General features: G+C 42.0%; 2 protein-coding genes across 6 annotated transcripts in view; both read right to left on the bottom strand.

Moving 5' to 3' along the window:
- Positions 1 to 5365, bottom strand: part of pik3cb (phosphatidylinositol-4,5-bisphosphate 3-kinase, catalytic subunit beta) — a 43896-nt gene extending 38531 nt beyond the window's left edge. For 2 of the 5 annotated variants that reach the window (XM_062472543.1, XM_062472542.1), the window contains exon 1: positions 4945 to 5364. The gene's annotated coding sequence lies outside the window, so the exon portion shown is untranslated. Of the gene's footprint in view, positions 1 to 4944 lie in introns of all 5 variants that reach the window. The other 3 variants (XM_062472545.1, XM_062472547.1, XM_062472544.1) reach the window with 3 other exon arrangements.
- A 9132-nt stretch (positions 5366 to 14497) lies between these two features.
- foxl2a (forkhead box L2a) lies at positions 14498 to 16456 on the bottom strand. Its single transcript, XM_062473405.1, has one exon. The coding sequence runs from the start codon at positions 16147 to 16149 to the stop codon at positions 15232 to 15234; it is 918 nt and encodes a 305-aa protein (XP_062329389.1). The 5' UTR covers positions 16150 to 16456; the 3' UTR covers positions 14498 to 15231.
- Between the last annotated feature and the right edge of the window lie 5024 nt (positions 16457 to 21480).

The raw sequence follows: 21480 nt of genomic DNA, 5'->3' as shown, positions 1-21480 counted from the left end.
TTTTTGTACCTGGGTTAGCCGCACCTCTCTCTCTCAAGTCAATAACATGATGGTGGAGCATTAACAGTTGAAACAATAGGTACTGTGGCCTTCAACGAGGAGAGCTTTCTGGGTCGAAGACTGTAGTATTTTCATGAACTCATCTCCTTTCATATCCTCTGCAGGCCAGAGGCGCATCGTAGAGCCTTTGATGACATCACTTCCACCTTTCAAATCACATTTGGCTCGGTTATCGCGAAGGAAGGGGATAAAGGAAGTAGGCCATTCCAAAACAAGAGGGACGAAACGACTGTCGATTTCGGATATCCACAGGGTAGAGTTTGTGAACGTATGCGGCTGTGCTTGCTCGACGTGAGCGAGTTAGGTTGTCGCTGAGGAAGGCTCTCACACACACACTGATAGGTCTAGCCTGGGGGAGCACGCTCACACAGCACAGGAATGCAGGCAAACAAAAACATTATGGACTGACCAACAACAGGGCCCTCAAGGTGGTATTACAGAACGCCCAACGTCATCATGGCTGACTCGTAAACAAAAGGTCACTGTCTATCTGTCACAAACACAACACACACCCCCACCGGGATGCTTGCCACACACAAACCCACACACAAAGTGACACATGAACCCCCCCCCACATGCTTCGCCCAAGGTAGTACACAACACACACTCACGCTGAAACTACCACCACAAGGTCATTGGGTGCATGCTTTATCAAAGCACTCTATGATTGCAAGTGGGCTAAGTATCCCATTTTGTGTGTTTGTATGTTGAAGAGAGTGTGCGATAGCGTGCATGTTGCACCGTGTGTGAAAGTGTATGTGGGAGTTGATCCCCTGGAGTGTGTGAGACAGCCTGTGGCCTTTCCTCATCTCTCTCCCTATTTATAGGGCCCGTTGTGAAAAGGAGGGCTATGTGTGTGTGTGTGTGTAGAGTTCTCAAGAGTTCCCTAGGATGCTGTAAATCAGTTACCTCCTGCCTGCCTGACTGAACAAAGGTCTGTCTCTGCCCGGGGCAACACGCACAAATTCAGGAAGAGAAAATGTAGGCATTGAGCATGTGTCCACAGACACAGTATGGGGAGATCATGTGAAGGTAGACAAAGTCCCTGCTTGAAGAGGAAACAGAGAGATAGCGGACCAGACCAGGCCTGGACGTCCTTATGTAACGGGGCCCCGCTCCTTCAGCTGGCCTGGATAGGAGCAGGTTCACGGGGTTCAAAGCTCGTCACTGTGAACTTGCTCCTATCCAGGCCAGCTGATCCTTATGTTACGGACGGGGAGATTCCGTCTGAGGGCAGCGTTGCCATGGTGAGGAGCAGGAATCGTTTCTCAGGTTTCAGCGTGGGTCAGTTCCAACGCTGCAGGCTACGACTAGAGAACACAGCCCCAGCTCCTTCCTTCCGTCTCCTTCACCTCTCTGCACCTTCACCTGAGCGGAGGCATGGCTTCACCTGAGCGGAGGCATGGCTTCACCTGAGCGGAGGCATGGCTTCACCTGAGCGGAGGCATGGCTTCACCTGAGCGGAGGCATGGCTTCACCTGAGCGGAGGCATGGCTTCACCTGAGCGGAGGCATGGCTTCCCTCCATCCACCACGATCAGCCCTCCTTTCACTGCCTCTTCACCATTTCAAACTCTCCCCAAACTCAAACACCTCTATCTCTCCCGGCCTCCTCCCTACCTCCCTTTCCCCTCCATCTCCCGCTAGCCTCCCCTGCCGCAGTCCTCCCCGACAGCAGACGGCTCTGCCCGTTTGCTGGACGCGTGCTTGTCTCCTTCTACCTGACCGCTCAACCCGCCTCTCCTCCTCGGCCTTCTGCCTTTCTCTTTTCCTTTCCCTCGTTCCTCTTGTGCAGGTCCTCATCTACTCCACTCTTCCCTGCATTCCTTGGCAGGTCACGGCTTGTTGTACAGGAAGGAGAGGAGAATTCCACGTAGCGCTCCTCTCTCTCCAGTTTCTGCTAGCCTAGCTCATCCTAAACACTCCAATCTTGGGATACTGTGTGGATACTGTGTGTGTGTATTTTGAATTGAATGTGTTTTTCATAGATGGATTTTGATTAAATGTGTGTGCAATAGCGTGAGTGGATGTATAGGACTGCCCAAAATCAGAATAAAAATTCAGGGCCGAATGGGGCTATTTCACAGAGCAACCAGTGACCTACCTGACAAACACACAGGAGCACACACACACACACACCCACACCCACACCTCCCCCTACCCACGCAGACACACACAGCAGACAGATACACACAGACAGTACCACATGCCTCCCTCCCTCTGCTTGCCTTCAGATTTGAGTCTCAGAGAGGATGTTACACAAGCCATCACCGGCAGTGAGGCCTGATTACTTTAGAGCTGTGACAGCAGGAAGTGTGCGACAGTTTGTGTAAGTCTGTGTTTGTGCGTTTTAGTGTGCGTTCATGTGTGCGACTACAATCTGTACGTGTGTCTGCATGTGAATGCATTTCTATATCTGTGAGGGCACCTGTATGTGCGTGCTTCAATTAAAAACGCACTTGAAATGTGTGTGCGTGTACACACACACACACACAGAGCCAGTGACTCTGTGCATACAAAGCTACTCCTATTCCATCTCTCTTAAATGGAGCTGTCAATCATACATCCAACTCGGTCTAAGAGACTCAGCAGAGAGCAGCCTGTCACAGAGAGAGCAGGAGGCAGACAGCACAGAGACAAAGACAGACACACAGGAAGCAGGTGTCTTGATGCTGGTGGAGGGCTGCCAATCAAAAATCCAGCTGGACTGAACATTTACCCACACACATTTCTCTCCGCTAGTTCTTTTTTAGCTTCAAACCCGTTTCTACAATAAATGTTATCCTTCAATTCCTTTCCTTTCCCATCCTTCCCCTTTAGGCTCCTGGTATGCAGGGCCAACGGGACCACACTGAAACAGGAAGTGATATCGGAACACTGGGACAAAGCCCTCTCAATGGGACACAGGTCTTTCTGATCCATGAAGAGACATTTCCTGGGAGAGGTCAGTTTGGAAAGCAAACCCAGAGTTGTGTAAAGGCCTGTGTCGAGACCGAGAGAATGACGTCACACTGCCTTATCAGTCCTCCTCGCAGCACAGAGGAGGCCAGGAGGAGACCCACCCTACACAAGGGCAGCCAGCCCACAGCTTGTGCTTGATCACAAACAGTTCACGCACGCCATTGGCCAAATCCACATGCACTCAAACCCTGAGGAAAGGTGGGAACTGCTCGAGGATGTCCATTTGAAGATCTTGACCTAAATGCCATTTGCTGAACAGGGAGTGTGCGTGTGGACCCACGCTGTGGGGGAGCGGTAGTCTTGTCACACGTCAATTTTGACCTTCCAAAGAAAATGACGATAGCGCTGAATGATAATCACGCTTACCCGTAGGGGAGTTTATAGAGGGGGTATTCTCAAAGCATGAGAGATCAATATATTTAAGTACATCTATCCATGTTGTGTGCGTGTGTGTGTGTCCCATGTTTGGTGTGTGTTAGTGACCAAGACATATGTATATTTACATTATATATATATGTATACTCAAATGTGTGCTCAGTAGCACAGAGAGCTCTTACATGACTTAGAGAATTGCCCTATTCATGGCTCCAATCACCACCACCACATCTCCCCAGACCTCGTGTGTTGGTGCTCAGGGGGTAGGGGCTTTACATGGTCAACACTTACATCACACACACACACACACACACACAGTTTCTATCCCTGCTGGTCCCCTGACCTGTGACATCATCACCTCCCCCGTCCTACTGGCCAGACCTACTGTCACATGGTGCTTGAGTCCCAGCCCAATGATGATTCACAAAAACAATCACCAGCACATTCATAGACTGTCTGTCACTATAAACCTCAGATATGTTTGAATTCAGTTTCTCTGTAAGGCAATTCAAAACAAACAGTGGCCTTGACAGCAGTCAAGTCTGTGTGTGCAAACATGTTGATCAACAAGATAAGAACAATCCTTTCCATATGAATGTGAATAGCAGGTGGACAAAAACACATTACTGAGAACTCAAATCCCTCTCCGCCTTGTTGAAGACTGGAGAAATCCGCGAGGAAGAGGGGGAGGAAAAGAGAATGCCAGACATGCTCCAACACGCATCGTATTTACAGTAGCCTATTAGCATGAAACCTATTCTAAAATTGAATAAGGCCACTGTAAATAAAACGTCATAATCCAAGAAAGTGTCATCCCACGTTTTTCTAGCAAGCCTAAACTATTATATCTCAATGACAATTCGGATCTCATTATTAAAAGATAGAAACGCAGAACGCCGGCAGAGCCAAAAAGTTAAGTGAGTGTTGAAAAGTGTTTGAGCTTCATAATATCTGGCCAAAGGCAGTTTGTGCGCTACAATTAACTACCAGAGGACAACAAGGGTTAAGTTGGTTTGCAAGGTGTATGAACCGACAAAACATAACGAATGGGTTCGTATATGCTTCGTAATAATAACGGGATCGCAAGCTGCATACATTGACATATTACAACGGCTGAGTTTGAATATGCTTCATAATTCTCATGCGATAACGTGGTGTGTCTGTGCTTTTGCATGTTGAAACAGCATAACAAGAGGACAGTGTTTGGAACACAGACAGGAAAAGGTGCGTAGAGCGCGAAGTGTCCATAACAACGATTTGGCTACGCTAAGTGACAGTCCCTAAATCCCGACATAACACATGGAAGAACATAATTTGGCAAGAATGTCATTGCACCGTTAAAAGGTTGCCGTTCCTCTATATTCGTATTCAAAAACGAGCAACCAAATGCTCACTCGAGGTACATCAACGACCACAAGTGCAAGAACGTAGCTTAAACACTTCAAACGACCGGTGAATTTGCCTTTCAATGAAGCGTATGACACCAAGTCCAACTCGATCGACGCACTCATTAATGGTATAGAGGAAGGGGAGAAAGCCACGGATTTACCTTGGGGTACTCTTCTGTTTTCAATTGTAGAATAGTGAACATACGTTCGGGAAAATAGTCTGGTTTTCCAGCTCGAAGAGATCCAGAACACTGAAGAGTTTTGTTTCAAATCTGAGTTACGCTTCAGAGTCCGCAAGCCCCGTGTCTTCCACGCAGGACAATGCCGAGCGCAGGTGGGCAGATAGGCGTCGCTTCCTGTTTTTCAGAAGGTGCACACCACGGACACGCACTACTTAGCTGCTCTTATTTTTTTCCGTCCGCCTCCTATCCCCCTCCCTGTGTATCTGCTCTAGCAACAGTGCTCTAACCGGCAACGCTCTCCCTCATCTACAGCCTACAACCAGCTCAAAAACTTCGGGGCCGTGAGTTCACCCGGAAATAGAAAGTTCTGACTGATGAATTATCTAAAAAATCATCTCTAATGCGCGCATGTTGGCCGAGTTGAATCCATCTGGAATGTCTCATTCTTTGATACGGAGGTCGTGCCGAGCGGTGCCTAGCTCAATGCCCAGGGACGGGAATAATATTGAGATGTCTTGAAAAACATTATGTAGCCTATGTACAGAAAAAGAAGGGGGAAAAAAGAAAGACACATAATAAACGAAAAAAGAGGCCCAGAAAGGATCACATGCTAACAAGATAAAGGTTCTCATGAGAGTATTGCCAAGGGCAGAATTAGGCTACATGCTCCAAGTTCTATTCTTAATGATGTTGTTTATCCCATGATAGACCTAGCCCCACTTAAGGATCACCTTGGTTCGGATCAGCAGCTGACGAATTGTCAAATAAAAACACAAATCCATAAATATGTCATTGAATTTGCCTTTTGCTTCACGGCGACATTTAATGGTAGGCGACACTAACTGAATGATGATCACTGCCGCCCTCTGGTGACAACAAGGGCAAAAGCCTTGGAGTACAGATTTTTAAGTGTGCTAAAGTTCATTTCCGAATGATATCATTTTTACGTCATCTTTGCATATGAATAGGGGGAACTTTCATCTTCCAAGAAAAGTGTGGACGCGCCATTTAAGCCTATCGGCCAAAGTAGCGAGTAGGGCTATTGGACTTTAACTTTAATGGGTCGTTGGTGAGATACTATTAGGCCGTAGGCATATTGCAAATTATACTTTGAAATGTTCTGTTTGAGATTTTGATTTGAAAACACTGAAACTCAAATAAAATGTTTGTCTGGGACCAAAATTAGATTTTCATTACAGAATGAAAATCATTACAGGAGAAAAAAACAATAAAAATAAACATAATAGCCTACGTTAAATGGGTTAGGGTTTAACTGCCATTGCTGGAGTTGGGTGAATTAGTCTACATTTCAGGAAAGAGGCCTATGAACTTCGACGGACGGGATAGCCTGTTAATCAACTGCACTAGCACTTTTCCCACCTCAAGAGGGCAGTCCATACATAGCATTAACATCTCAAAGGCATTACAGTAGGCCTATATGCTCATGGGTCAATAGTTAAAGCCAGTGTCCAAAAGTATATGAACAATAACCACATAGCCTACTAATGAGGTCTGTGTAAGTTGTTAAACACAGAATTTGAGAAACACTCCCCATCAGAAATCAAAGATAATGTATTCATTTATCAGACGCTTCCTGCAAGGTCCTGACCATGTTTCAAAATAGATTTATATATTGACCATAATACTCTCTTCATTACCAAACTAAATTGATCTAACACTGCAGTCGTTGATATGCAACTTCAAATGCCCACGTCATGTGCCATATGCTCTACATATAGGAAGATTGAAGGGTGGTTAGCCTACTCCGTCTACGCTCCCCCCTCATAACATTCTCATTTTCTGAAATTTGCTAAACATAAACCGAGCTCAAAGAGAAAGTCCTGAGCTGTGCAGTGCTGCTTCCAGCATGCTTCCATTACAGAGTTATTCTCATTTTATTCGATTAAATGTACCCTAACTCAATCCAAACCTGCGCTATGCATAATCTCATCACGGGAGAAATGCGTGTAATAAAAAGCACGTTGGACTTAAAAGGGGACCTCATGCGAATGCGTATAATTACGGGTATCAAAATATAATAATTTGTTTAATTGTGAGCTCTTGCCAAGAGGTATGTAATTGCTTGAAAGGAAAATGTTCTGGTTCTAAAATTGGATAGTACTTTGAGAGACGATATTTGGTTTGACAAAGCCGGGGTAAATCCTTGATTGGGAGGTTGGGACACAGGGTCAGCACCTATGCCTTCTTGTTTGGTGGACACATATCAGCCAATAAAGAGAGAGACCCAGTAATTCTTTGTAATTTTGTATTGAAGTTTCAAACAATGGCCCTTAAGGTATTGATGTATTTGTTATGTAAGACTTTTACATGCCTAACTTTCTCAGTTTCAGAATGTATACATCTGACTTTTGACACTATCCTATTCCTTGCTTTGTTTTGACCATAGCCTCCCTGGTCTACATTGAGGTAAATTCACATTGATAAGCTATTCTTTATTCCTTTAATAAAACAGTTGATTGTATCTGTGCCCCTGATAAACGAGCAAGGACATCAGCTGAGTTACAGCGGCTCAGAACTGGATACTGGCCGACTATAGGCAACAGAAACTTCAAATGACACCTATTATTGTCATCCAACATTTTCTATAGCCTCATTGTGACCCAGAGACTTTGTTTAACAGATAAAATGATCGCAGTTCGAATAATATAATTTTCATTAAGTTGTGAACATCTGCGGTTTTATAGGTCTATGGATTTCAGGTGTTACGGTTTAATTAATTGATCGTGATATTTTAATTTTAGATTAGTGTAGCCTACTTTTTAATAAATATGTAATGAGTCTGAACACGAGAGGAGGCTGGCCGGCGCGCTCTTTAATGACGTACCAGCCCGTTGGAAGCATTCCCGGGGCACAACCGGGGTAAAGGTTTAAAAATAGACTCCATCAATAGGCACGATGGGAAAATAACTCACATTTTAAACCGACAAACCAATTTAGAGCTCATAATCAAGAGAAAGGAAATGGTTATCGCATTTCCCTTTACAGAACGAGGCCAGTCGGTTCCACTGTCTGGAGGTAGACTATAGTTGTCCAAGTTAAGCTGTCTACAGGTATAGGCAGCATGTTAGTTTCCTTTTATTTGGAATTATTTGATTTCAAAAAGAGTCCCAAATATTTAAAGGTAGACCGTAGATGTGTGCTACAAACGAAATTTGAGTAGATTTAATAAGGCCTTTCCCGGTCTGAGAATACTTGGATACATTAGATTTAAATTTACAGCAAGGCTTCTGTCTCCCCATGAAATAATGAAATGAAAACGATCAATATCCAATATTTCCAAGGTGGCCTGTTTGGAGATGTGCATGGCGCACCACAGTCTTATGCCCCTTGGCATCGGAATCGGCTCGAGGTGACATTTCAGTGGCCCTGTTCTGGCTGGGGCAGAGGGAGGTCGGTGTGTGATGTTGCCTCAGGCAGAAAGTCAGCTAAACTCCGTGACTGAATGACAGCTCATCGTGCGTATTTATAAGTATGTATTTATAGAACTTTCATTAAACCCCTGTCTTCATTTTGGCCAATGTCAACAAAGCGCGTGTGTTTCCTATTTATAAACCAATTGTTGAGTATCAAAATACACAATTGTTGTCTAATTATTTTGACATATTGGAGAATATTTCATGAAGCCTAATCTTTTGTTTCTTGCGGTTTTCATGAGATAAAAATCCTTTGCAATTGAAAACATCACGTAGATCTCCATGACAATGGATTACATTGCAGATTCACCAACGGATGCTCCTCATAAAAATAAGACATTGTTTGCAATGCAATAGACAGAGCTCTTAAACCAGAATTCCCTTTAGTATTTCTGGTGCATGAGAGGGAAAAACTCACGCTGATCTGAACAATTGCCGGATTTTCTGGGAATCAAATCTTTGCATATTTTCCTGTTTCGAGCTGGTGTATACCAAACAGTGGTGACCCCACTCTCCTTTTCAATGGGTTTAGGGTGATGTGTCCCGCGACCAAATGGAAACTGGTTCGCTTCAATCTCAAACATTCTCAAGAATGCCAGGAATTCAATTGTGTGAGAGCATTGGGAAACCGGCAACCTGTGGGTGACTCGGACGGCCGGGTCACCTCGCCGGTGCCCTAGCGTGCGCAGCTGCCAAACTCGCCGTCACCTTCCCCGCCGGTGACGGACGCACACACGTGTTCCTAGAGCAAGTGCAGGTACACCTAACTTACAGAGGATAGAGGTGGGAGGTGGGAAGGCGAGGGTCAAATGCGTTCTGTGAGAATGATTTGACCTCATTCGTCTTGTTGATTATAATCTGTCATCCCCTGGAGTACAACAAAGGATACAATCACGGTTATTCACTGCGTGCTCAACGGAAAGACACGCAAAAACAAAATGGCACAGAGTGCGAAACCCTTTCACCTCATCATAGAATAATAAATATATAATAGAAACATCCCTAGAACTTTGGATGCAAGCCATGTGTGTAGATTCACTTCACCCAACCCAATGTTTTAAATGCACTGAAATAGAGAGGAAATGTGTGCATTATTTATTGGCATATTTGGTATGTTCATATTTCATATAGGCCGTTTGAACTTTTACGCAGAGATGTGAGAAAAGCAGTATGGTGGTCACTTGGTCGTATTATCACTGTAGTCAATACAAATATAACCAACTTTTACCTTTTATAAATCTACAAGACTGAGATCCTGAACTGTATTATTGTGTTGCATCTTAAAAAGATGGGCCTGTGTTGGACCGAGGGTACATGGGGATATGTTGCAGTCACATGTCAGATTTGCTATTTAAATCACCATTACTGCACGTGATCAGGGAACAGGTCGCTGTTCCCCACCTTTCAAACTGCAACCCAACCCAAACTCAGACATAATTAACGGAGTTAAACAGAGTTAACGTAGTATTTGCTAAATGAGGCAATTATTAACAGAGACGTTGTTTGGTGATTAAATTAACCTCAGTTTATATAGCCTAGGACTTCAGGATTTAAGATCACTATCTCATTAGCACTTGGTCCCCAAAGAGTTGATATTGAATAGCATTTGGTTCACGATTCTGTAGGCCTGTTTAATGACAGTTGCAATTAGTATCTTACTTATGCTTTCTCAATTAATTTGGATTAAAATGTGCAATTTAGCATAAAAGCTTGCCAAGTTTTGTAGGATTTACCATTTGTATTCACATGAGCATTCGCTTAAATTTAGGATTATTTAGAATCCTTTTTTTCTTAATTAGGTTTAGTAGGCCTATAACAAATACATAAAAGCATTAGGCTACTTGAGCAAATTCATAAAATTGTCGAAGAATGAAATAAAGAATAGGTTGTTTAGCGTTTGGGCTGTTTCTGAAACATAGCGGAAAATATTTATTTGCTCGCATCTGTAAGATCCGGTGCAAGTCAAATGTATCGAAATGCGTTTTTGTTTTGATCTCGAATAATTAATTTCATGATGAGCTTAGATTACCTTATACAAGTATGAGACTATTTTTGACTATTTTTCGCGAACCAAGGTATATTCAGACTCGTCTTATCTCCCTCAGTCTCGGGGACATCCTGCATGCAGGCCTATTGTTCACGTCCGCCTGACTGAAATGTCAACCTTTCTGCTCAAATGCACACCTGTTGCACCCAGACTACCATAGAAGACATGCGCGCTTTGTGCCATGATGAACAGTGTGTGTGCGGCGTGTGTGTGTGTGTGAGTGTGTGTGTGTGTGTGTGTGTGTGTGTGAGAGAGAGAGAGAGAGAGAGAGAGAGAGAGAGAGAGAGAGAGAGAGAGAGAGAGAGAGAGAGAGAGAGAGAGAGAGAGAGAGAGAGAGAGAGAGAAGCAGTTGGGCTATAGGCCTATGTGCGTAAAGCTCCACTAAAGGAGTTAAAGGAACCAGTCGTTCAATCACTTGACTCTGTCCTGTGCCCCATATTTGTTATGAGCTTACAGAATCAGAATCCTATTACGTGGCTTCCTACTTTCACTGAATTAAAAGACAAAATATGTATATTTGCATGAAAAAAACAAACAAGAATCATTATAACTCAAAGACTGCAGAAACACAAACAATAACAACAATGCTAATCATGGCCATCTTAAGTGTATAAATCACAATAACAACATCCATCACAATCTATATTCCTTCATTTAAAATCAAATAGCCTCACTGTGCATAGGCTATATCACGTCGGTTAATAAGACTAGATAAAAAATGTTATATTTTCATGAAACATTTCTATTTATTATTTTTAGGAGCATGTTTAGAATACAATGGCCTTTTAAACGCGCCCTTATCTCCTCTTTGTTTACAAAACATTAATGTGAGGAAGCAGAAAATATAGCTACACTGCCACGTTTCAAGCCTGCATGGACGCTCCCTCTTCGCGCGGGAGGATAAAGATGTCAGTTGATGCGGCGCGGCAGCGGTGAAAAGTGTTGAACGCGCTGTTTTGCCCAGCTCGCTCGAAAACAGCCATTTGAGTGGGAGAAGTTGGCTTCACTGCACATTAAAAGTCCAACTGTTTAGCCCCCGTTGAAGAGCAACTGAGACACTTGTTTTGTGTGCTGTAGGGATTGTAGCCTATTCCCTTAACAAAACAGTTACAAAATAAAATATGATGAATATCATTATAGATATTAAAACGTAAATGGGTCGTATTTATCTAGCCTGCAAATTTGAAATATTATTGAGTCTACTTTCAGGCCAAAACATAGGTCTATATGCTATAATAGGCTATCTGCTTGTCGACGGAAACACGCCAATGCTTTAGGCCTATATTTTATTCTTAATTGAGGGGTATAGGCCTATACCAGTCAGGGTGACACTGTGTGTCAAAGTTAAGAAATACACAAAACCACTGATCCCATAGTCTCCAGTTACATACATTAATTGTTTGTATTAAAACACTCGTTTAATGAAGTTTGGGCATTAGGAAACTCTATTAGGAATGTTAGGCGGTTGGGAAAATAGAATAACTATTGTTATTCTAAACATATTGCATAGGCTATAATTAGCTTACTGTTTTTCTTGATAGACAACACAATGGGCTCCAATGTGCGCATAGCTTGAGGAAATAAATAATTTCACTACAGCTGTTTGTCAACCGACTTTCCGCAGATTCCATATTTGTACTTGTGCAGTATAATACTGTTCAACATTAACTTACGCTTCTAATACCTATAATTCCAAACAAAATGCATGTATCTAGACCTTGGATTTTGATATAGCGCAAATTTACGTCTAACCCTAACCTTAACCTTGAAATGCGCAAGCGCAGTTTCTGGCAGCACGTTCTAATGGGTAGCAAAAATAATAGGACACCGTCTCTGTTACCGGCAACGCACGACGCACCATGCCCTCACACTTAATGAGATATGTTGAATATTATCCCCTGAATCATTCACAGTAGCCTTCTTGCCTTGTAATAAGCATGGAGGTGTAAAACTGCTTGATTGTTATTTTTTGCCACTACTTTTAAACCGAATCGCTTGTCAACATCGAAATACTGCTATGTAGCCTGTGTTCTGTTCGATTTAGGCTGGATTGGGGTTTTACTTTCTTTTTTTCTTTTTTCTTTTTTTTTTTTTACAAATATTTGGATTTGATCAGATTTCGAGACTTATAATGCAGGCATATACATATCTTAAAATGTATTGTTTGCCAGGTAGGGAACCACTGGACGACGGGGGAATCAAGGTAACTTGTATTCCGTTGTAAAAGCTCTGAAGTCATGAGTGATTGCTTACGGTTAAGCTTGAGATCCCTCAGGCCAAACGACATCACAGGCCATAAATCCGTGCCACCAATACTGAGAGACAACTGGTGGCCTAAAGGTGTGCCAACACAAAGTAATGCCAGTAGCTTACCAAAATAAACAACTTATTGACTTGGCTGCCATCTAAACTAGGACTGTTTTGTAGTTCGAAAGCTAAACACATCTCGCCATGATTAATAAATATATACATAGGCTACGATTACAGAGATTTGTTTTTATTTAAATTGAATCACCGGATCGCTCATTAACTTTGGGTAAGTGTTGTGAAATAAGAGTGTTGAGAATAAAAGTTGTATTGAATGCATTTCAGTCGTCACCACGTTTCTCTCTTCAAGAGTCACTGCCCCCGGGGACGGCAGCAATGGGCCTCACGGGAAGTGCACGTACATCAAATCCAATGTTTCCAGACAATAATAAAGAGAGGTGGAGTTTTTATATACGTGCAAGTTATAATTTTATTTTCCCATAAAGCAGCTGGCCAGCCAGCTTCGCAAGCTTGGTACATTCTGCTGTTGGTGCATGCATTTCTGTCTAAGGGGTTGAGCGTAAAAACAACAGAACGTTTCAGCATGTAGGCCTATTAGTCTACCATAAAAGTACTGTTGAAATATCTGAGGATTTCAATTAGCTGTTGAAGTTGTTAATAGTAGCCTACCTTATGGTGTTTGTCAACCAATTACATTACAAATTGGTCATATTAGTATAGAAACAAATTAAAGTCCAGCAAAGTCCAAAAGCCATCGCCTGTCCTATTAAAATGTTGTAGGCCTATTGGGCTAACAATAAACGTTTTTCAGTTAATCCAAAATGTAGACGATGTCATATTGATATAAAAGTAAGTTTATCAATCCATTTACTCCTGTGGATAATGCTTAAATAGAGAGACCGTCATTGAGACCTCTGACTTGCAGCAGCATCTGTTTCTCCTACACAACGCCTGTGAGCAACGGCTGCCAAGTAACCCACAATAGCTCAAGCTAACTCGAGCCCAAAACGCGCAAATTTCAACTTTATTTTTCAATTTACAGCAAACGATTAGGCAGAAGCGCGAACGCGTAATATAAGAGGTAACATCTCTACTCTACTTGAATGTTGACGTATAATGAATATATTGACTTCTCGATTGGCTTAATGTATGAGGTCTGAGTTGTGGACAAATTTAAATCAGGCAAAAGACAATGAAACCTTTTGAATTAAAATATATATATACTTTCAAATAGGGAATAGGCTTTTACCGAATAATGCTCTGGAATAAATTCCTCTCAAAGTGCAAACTTTGCCACCTTTAACTAAAGCAGGTCAACAGAATTACACCAACGAGTCTAATTGCCTTATTCAAGTCCTTTCCTGAAAAAACATTAATCTTTTGCATTGTTGTAGAAATGTAGCCTAGATTACGCCTATGACATTGGCAAGGCAAAACGTGATTTAATGTAGTCTACACACGCGTTTTTCTTAAAATAAAATGTTAACATTTTTATTACAAATAATTAATTACAATGACAGCGATTTATTGATAATATATAGGCTAGCTTGGCTATAGCCTGATTTGTTCTGGCCCGGTTGATAGATAAATTATTTGCAAAAATAAAGATTACATCACAACAAGTGCATTACTTTGAAAGAATTACAAGTTTATTAAGAAATTCACAAAACTATAAAAACAGAAAAAAGTGCTAATTTAACATGGTCCCAACATGTATGAGACAAAATATATTTACGTTTATGTATAAAACAACGCACGAAATAAACAAGAAAAGGTTTTTAAAAAATCTGTCACTGGCTGGTGTTATTTGAAACTAAACATTTTCTATCGGGGGCCTCAAAGCCTAATAAGTAAATGACCCCTGAAGTAAAATATCTTTGTTATGATGTGAGGGTTTTCTATTCCCACCTGCAAGTCATAGGCCTATGGATTTTGTCACTTAAAAAACATGGGAAAGAATCAACATTTCACCTGAAACCGCTCAGTTCACATTCTATGTCCTAATTACGTCCTAGTTCAATTATCACTCTCTCAAGTAATGTTATGAAAGCCATAGTCATTTCGAGAGTGTGTTTTTTGTTTAATTTGGCAACAGTAATAGTATGCCTCTATAAACTTGAGATGTCATTACGCATACTGATCAAACGCAGCCTTGAATTATTTATCTCGCCTATTCCTTTGAATGGGGATCTCGAAATGTTTTTATATATCTTCTTTTCCTTTTACAAATATTGAAAACCACAAAAACACAGATTTCTCTCAAACATTGGTGCGTCAATGCCCCCGAAAAAGTTCTGCTACCTCATGCGTCCTCGATGGCTCCCTTACTTCCATTTTTCCCAAAAAATGATCTCAACATCCATGCTTACATTTCTCCATATGGCTTTTCAAGACATTAGCTGGATCAAAAGAGCCCGTCAGAATATTGTCACTTCAAAAATACTTTGGTTCTTGTTTGAAAACTGGGAGGAGTAGACTCTCTTTAAGAGTCAATTTTACAAGTGACATGCTCGTAAACTAAATATCAATCCTTGTGTGTAATGCCGAGTGTTTGCTCTCATGGTCCCAGTACGAACAATGCATCATGGAAAGTTCGGCAGGCTGGCGGGAGCAGGCAAACTGAAGGCCCGCTCCGTTGCTCGAGGAGACGGGGGGAGGTGCCGCAGTGGCGGGGCTCAGCTGCTGAGGATGGTGAGGGTGCGGGTGGTGGTGATGGCTCATGCCGTTGTAAGAGTTCACCATACTTGGGAGAGCCATGCTCTGCACTCGGGAGTACGGGTTATAGGAGGAGGGAGCTGACAGTCCTTTCACATTGACGGGACTCACGTTGCCACCGGCCATCTGGCAGGAGGTATAGGACATCGGTGTAGGCGGTTGGCCAAGAGACCAAGAGTTGTTAATGAAGCTGGACTGCAGGTACTTGGGTGGAGACAAGTAGCCGTATCCGTCCCCACCGAAGAGTGATTTCCCAGGCTGGAAGTGGGTTGGTGGAGGTCTGAAGGGTCGCTTCATTCTGCGTCTCCTACGGTAGTTCCCCTTCTCGAACATGTCCTCGCACGCCGGATCGAGGGTCCAGTAATTTCCCTTTCTCTCACCGCCGCCCTCCCGGGGCACCTTGATGAAGCATTCATTGAGACTTAGGTTGTGTCGAATACTGTTTTGCCAGCCTTTCTTATTTTTCTCGTAGAACGGGAATTTGCTGATGATGTACTGATAAATACCGGACAGAGTGAGGCGCTTTTCGGAGCTCTCTCGAATGGCCATGGCAATGAGAGCGACATAGGAATATGGGGGTTTCTGGGACGGGTCCGTTTTCTCCGAACTCTTGTCCAGGACGGGCTCGTCTTTGGGTCGTTCTTTCTCTTTGGCAGTGTTGGTGTCGTGGACCATCAAGGCCATTGCATCATCCTCCGGGTTTTGGTAAGTGGTCATCATTGCGCACAACAAAACAAAAACTAATCCAGCACAATTACTGAAATAGAGAATGAAGTGCACTTGTAGCACAGAATCAACAGGTTAAAAGTATTCCCGACGAAGCAACTCGAGATGCAACCCAAGCTGAGATAAAAAAATGAGCCTCGTCTTACGCACAGAGAAATCTTTGTTTTGTGTTTCAGTCGGGGGCTTGGTGGCATCGGGCAGTCTCCTCGTAGAATAGACTTTCTTTAAAACTGGTTTCTGATGGAAGCGCAACACAGGTTGTGGTTTACTTCCTCACTAAGTCCAACCCTTTTCTTTCTCTTTTCCCCCCCGATGGCAGACGCTGGTGCGTTCTGGATTGCCCGTGCGTCGTTCGACGTAGCATACTATTCTGCTCTGTGATTTGTGCGCGTTTTGAGTTCCGCCTACATTCGTTTGTTAGGGGAGGAATCTATCATGATCAAATGCATTTTCCTCAATTACACACGCATGCAAAATAACATAAAGTGGCCTTTGATACAGCGTCACGGGCGTTCATAAATAGTAGAGATGTCCAAAGCATGCTCTTCTATTATAGCAAGTTTTAATATTTTCCTTGAATGCAGTCAGTTGACGCTATTACTTAATGATATCATATGAATAACATACATTCTTTAATTAAGAACATCATACAAATATTTGCGGCCAAATTTGAAACCTTTATGTAGGCTATTATAGGCTAAACACAATGCATATCTATAACTAGTGTAAAGCAGTCAATGATATGACTTTAGCTTGATTAGTAAAACAACCAATTAGCTTTTTTTTGTTTCCCCAAGTGGCTTCCATCATAACCTCAGAATTTCCTCAGTGTTTTTGCATGAAGTTTGGTCTAAATGCAAAGCACTCATTAGCCGCTACCCCCATGTCCACGGCCTCAGAAAACCTGGATTGATAGTGGCGCTTAATTAGCTCACATTGGTAGGGAGGTGTATGAAGAGGGGATACATTTCCCTGGCCACCCATGCGGGTCCCGTCGGCTTTCTTGGGGAGTATATTTCCGTGCTATGAGAGTCGACTCAGGTGGAGCAGCATTGGCATGTGTGTCATCACCCGCCACCGGCCCACAGTCTGCGGCTGGGTCGCTTGAGAGAAGCCCAGTCTCGCAGGGGAACAGCTGAACAGCGATAAGAGCCAACCGTCTCTCAACGTGCAATTACTACAGAGTCGGAGTGAGCAGTTTCAAGTGCTAGAACAGAGACCTTTTAGAAATTCTTCATGATCTTTTTCACATATGTTTTGAACTTCTCCGTTTACTGTTAATGTAAATAAATACGTGTGACACATGAACGAGATGTTAATCGAGTAGTCTCATTTTGAACGACGTATTATAAATTATTATAGTGACACAACACTAATATTGGTGAATCCCACATGGTAACACACATCAACTGGAAAGACCATAGCCCCGTTTGAGGACATTCGCATGAAAAGTGTGCTTGTCAAAAAGTAGCTAGCCCATTGCAACCTGAAAAAATCTACGTAGCATACCTCTAAAAACTGCAACGATGATATTGTGGCAAATTATGTTAGTCTAATAATGGAGGATAATAACGGGTGCACAAAAGTGCGATTAAAACAATTGAGTTTCTTAAAATTGATGCTGCACTGAAATCAACGTTGCTAGATATAATAATAAAAAATAAACTCTAAACAAGTTTATAGAGCCCATAGAAATATGCACATTTGTTGATTACATCACACAGCCTTTATTTGCCCGGCTGTTTGGAACTCTGAATGTTTTATTTTTAACATGTCAATATGAAACCTATCTGAAAGACTTCAATTACAAAGGATTCAATTTAGAACGATAAAGAGTAGATATACTGTAGGCCTATTACATTTTACCTCAGATTTGTGCCACCAAACAGATTTAAGAGTAATCCAAGACACACTTCCACACACAACAATAGGCTATTTGCCTGTCATGCATGCAGAAAATAATCCAGCCCTCCATAACACTTGAAAATAACGCTTTATATGTTTTTGGTTTGTGGTTTGTGCCGAAGCAAAAGATGCGGTGTAGAGGTTAATTAATTTTTGCTGACAATATAGTCACCACAACAATCGAGTTCTTATGTTCCTATGTTGACAGTGAGCGTGTGGTTCGGTAATACCTTGTGATTTCCGTTGGGTAGTTATTTAGCCTCGTCTTCATTGTTATTCGGAGAAAGATTGTTCTTGTGGTCTTTCCCTGTCCTCGTGTCCCACATGAGGATGTTGGATTCTGGACTTCTAAACAATAAAACATAGGGCAAGGTCAAATCATGTAGGCTATACATTTTTTTGGGGTATAATTATAGGCCTACATTTCATAGCCCAACTGTTTTATAATTGGGCCTATTACACTTTAGGCTAACATCTGCCATAGGTCTTGGCCTGGCTATGTCGTTTTAAGATAGGCCCATGGTAAGTAGACAAGGTAGTTGTTAGCATTGGCACCTGGGCCAAACAATGTTAACCTAGCCTATATGTGTAGGCCTATTTAGGTCTGAGCTATTTAGACCAGTTTAAGGCACATTTGATTCTCTAGAATAAGCTAAATGAAATGTGGCCTTTTGTTTTAGTTTTAATTAAACTTGTCTGAGCAATTTCACCACAAAACCTTCGACCCTTCTCTGGCACCTGAAGCTAACCTGCGCGACGCATCTGGCCTTTGCTGCCAAAGGCGTGCGCACCACGTCACAACAAGCCGTAAATAAACAGGTTAAGTAATGTGTAAACATCGTGAGCACGAGGCCAGTGTGTAACCCGAACTGGTCTGGCATTATTAGCTTTCATAGAGTCTAAGAATGTTAATTTGAATGTCTCTTGTTTCTCTTTCATCGCTTTTTAGAATGGATAAAAGTGTTACCTTGAAAGATTAAGTGGGTGAAGAAAAATAATCAGTAGGCTATTTTGTTGGCAAGAATATGCAACAATTAGGAAATAGGGGAATGTCAAATGAATCTTAGATAAAAAAAAACAAACACTTGACATGACTACCTAAGTAAAATAAACTTTTAATTTATTCCAGACCTTAATTGATAAAAGTTTTAAGTGTCAAGATTTAATCGCTGATTATGATTATGAGAGCAATATGTAATACAATGATATGTTTATAATTAGGCTACATGTGTTTTCCCTTCACTGTGGCCCTGCTTTGGCAAACATTTTTAACCTGAACATTTATGCCAATAAAGCATATTGAATTAAATTTGGAGCAAAAGGACGAGCCCAGAATTAATTCCAACACATCCCCTCCAAATGCATTGTGATTAAGCAGCAATATCCACCACGTTAAATTATTTATATAAATGATCTAAATTCCTATAAAAACAGAACTTGGCAGCATAAGTACGCCACAGTGGCACGCTGAACGCAAGAGCAAAGAAGAGAGATACAGAGTCTATTTTTCTTGTCTTAGATAAATACACATCGAATAAAGAATCCCTCTCCAATTTTTGCAAGATCCAGAACAATCATGAGCGAATAAACGCTGACTGTAATAAAAAGATACAATGTAAAACCATCCTGCATGTGTTCACACTCCCGCAGCTGACCCCGTTCTGTTGCCGTTTGGCCAACAAATAGCCTATGATGTAGGCCTATCACCTTGTAAATGCACTGAAAGCTGTTTTCATAGTGTTGTAGTCAAGATAACAAACATTGCCTAGTATTAGACACAACAGCAATGATACAACTCAAATAATAATACAATAAATAATAATAATATTAACACAAACTTGAAAAACAATAAAACACAACAGCAAAGGGCCCGTGAATCCGCAATACCCGTCAGTGTGTGGCGCAACGCCCACGTGTTTAGGATAATAAACCGAATACTGCAGATCAATTTTTCTATCGAGCTCTCAGCTCTAATGCACTTTGAAAGAGTGAAATTCCTGTCCTCGCGCGCTTCCTGCCCTTGGTCTAAATGCGAGGATGTTTATGATAGGGCGAGTGAGAGGAATGCGGAGGACGAAATCCGCCAGGTCAGATCGGGGACTTGGGACCGGAGCCCATGGACAAGAGTCAGGGACTGGCAGTGACCCATGTAAGATCATAGAATTAATTTCGTTATCCATAACGTAACCGTTAGTCCTAAATATGTTAGTCTTTTAGCCTTCTTACTGACATGTAGGCTAATATTAATTATAAGAATCACATACACCAAACAACATATTATTAGCATAGGCTACTACTGGTACAACTAAAATAATGCAAAATATTATGAGAGATAAGAATGTTTTTTTTATATGTTTGGATTTTTTCAATCAATTGTATTAGCCTACACTGCTACAGATTTATCTTTAAATAACACAAGGCTTTTAATCACAAAGACTACATTTAAAATTGTAATGCTCACAGTGAACAATTTAATAATTATATCCAAGTAACAATAATTATGTAAACATAACAGAATAATAAAGAGGTTAGGAGGGAAGGCTAAACACTTGAAATAAAGAGGTTGCGTGACTGTCAGCTAAAATGGCTAGTTAGGATGTAGCCTAGTTTATGTACAGATACATTTTGATAAAATAGTATCAGCACCAATTATTACTTTTTGTGGGGAATGACAGCTAGATTTACCATGCGTTCTGGGCAGGGTGAATACCTTGAAAAGGTAATGCAATTAAACATTTACATATGTAAAAACACATACAGTGTGATATCTATATATATATATATACAGTAGTATATACAGACATAAACTCATATCTAAACACAAATTAAGTCACCGGTTTGCTGATGAGGGTTATAATGGTACAAAGTTGAACAGAAGGTAAAAGTTAGTTGTGGGCAAGTATGAATACTGTATGTGTGTCACAAATGTGTTTGTGTAAACCAATCATGATAATGTCATGTGAAATGTGCTGGCTCATTCCTTTCAGGCTGGGGTACCCAGTCCACCCTGGAATTGGTGCATGTGCTCTGGGTCAGTGAACAGGGTCCAGCCCCCCTGCCCCATTTCATCTCAGTTTGATCTCGTTAGGTTACTCTGGATTATTTGTATCTGCTTGGCCTGCATGGACACATAACAAAAAATACAGCCTCCTCTCAATAGAATCCTTATGAGGGAGATGACCGGAGAAGGGGGGGGGGGGCGGGAATGGAGGGATAGAAGGAAGGGAAGGATGAAAAAGAAAGGATGTACCCACAGCCCTCATGCAGAGGCTCAAACACGGCTCTTTTTTCCTCCCCAAAAGAAGAGAGAGGATTGAGCAAATAACCAGGGACCACCCCCCCTCATCCTCTCTACCTCCACACCCGCACGGATTAAGATCGGGGGTCTGGGGGGGGGGCTGTGCAGGGGGGTCTCCTGGT

Source organism: Osmerus eperlanus, chromosome 11 (genome assembly GCF_963692335.1).
Source record: "Osmerus eperlanus chromosome 11, fOsmEpe2.1, whole genome shotgun sequence".
In the NCBI taxonomy this organism is placed as follows: Eukaryota; Metazoa; Chordata; class Actinopteri; order Osmeriformes; family Osmeridae; genus Osmerus; species Osmerus eperlanus.
This window is presented reverse-complemented; position numbering and strand designations above follow the sequence as displayed.

Bases quoted from the DNA above. Each gene is read 5' to 3' on its own strand.
- foxl2a (XM_062473405.1), bottom strand. From the start codon at position 16,149: ATGATGACCACTTACCAAAACCCGGAGGATGATGCAATGGCCTTGATG.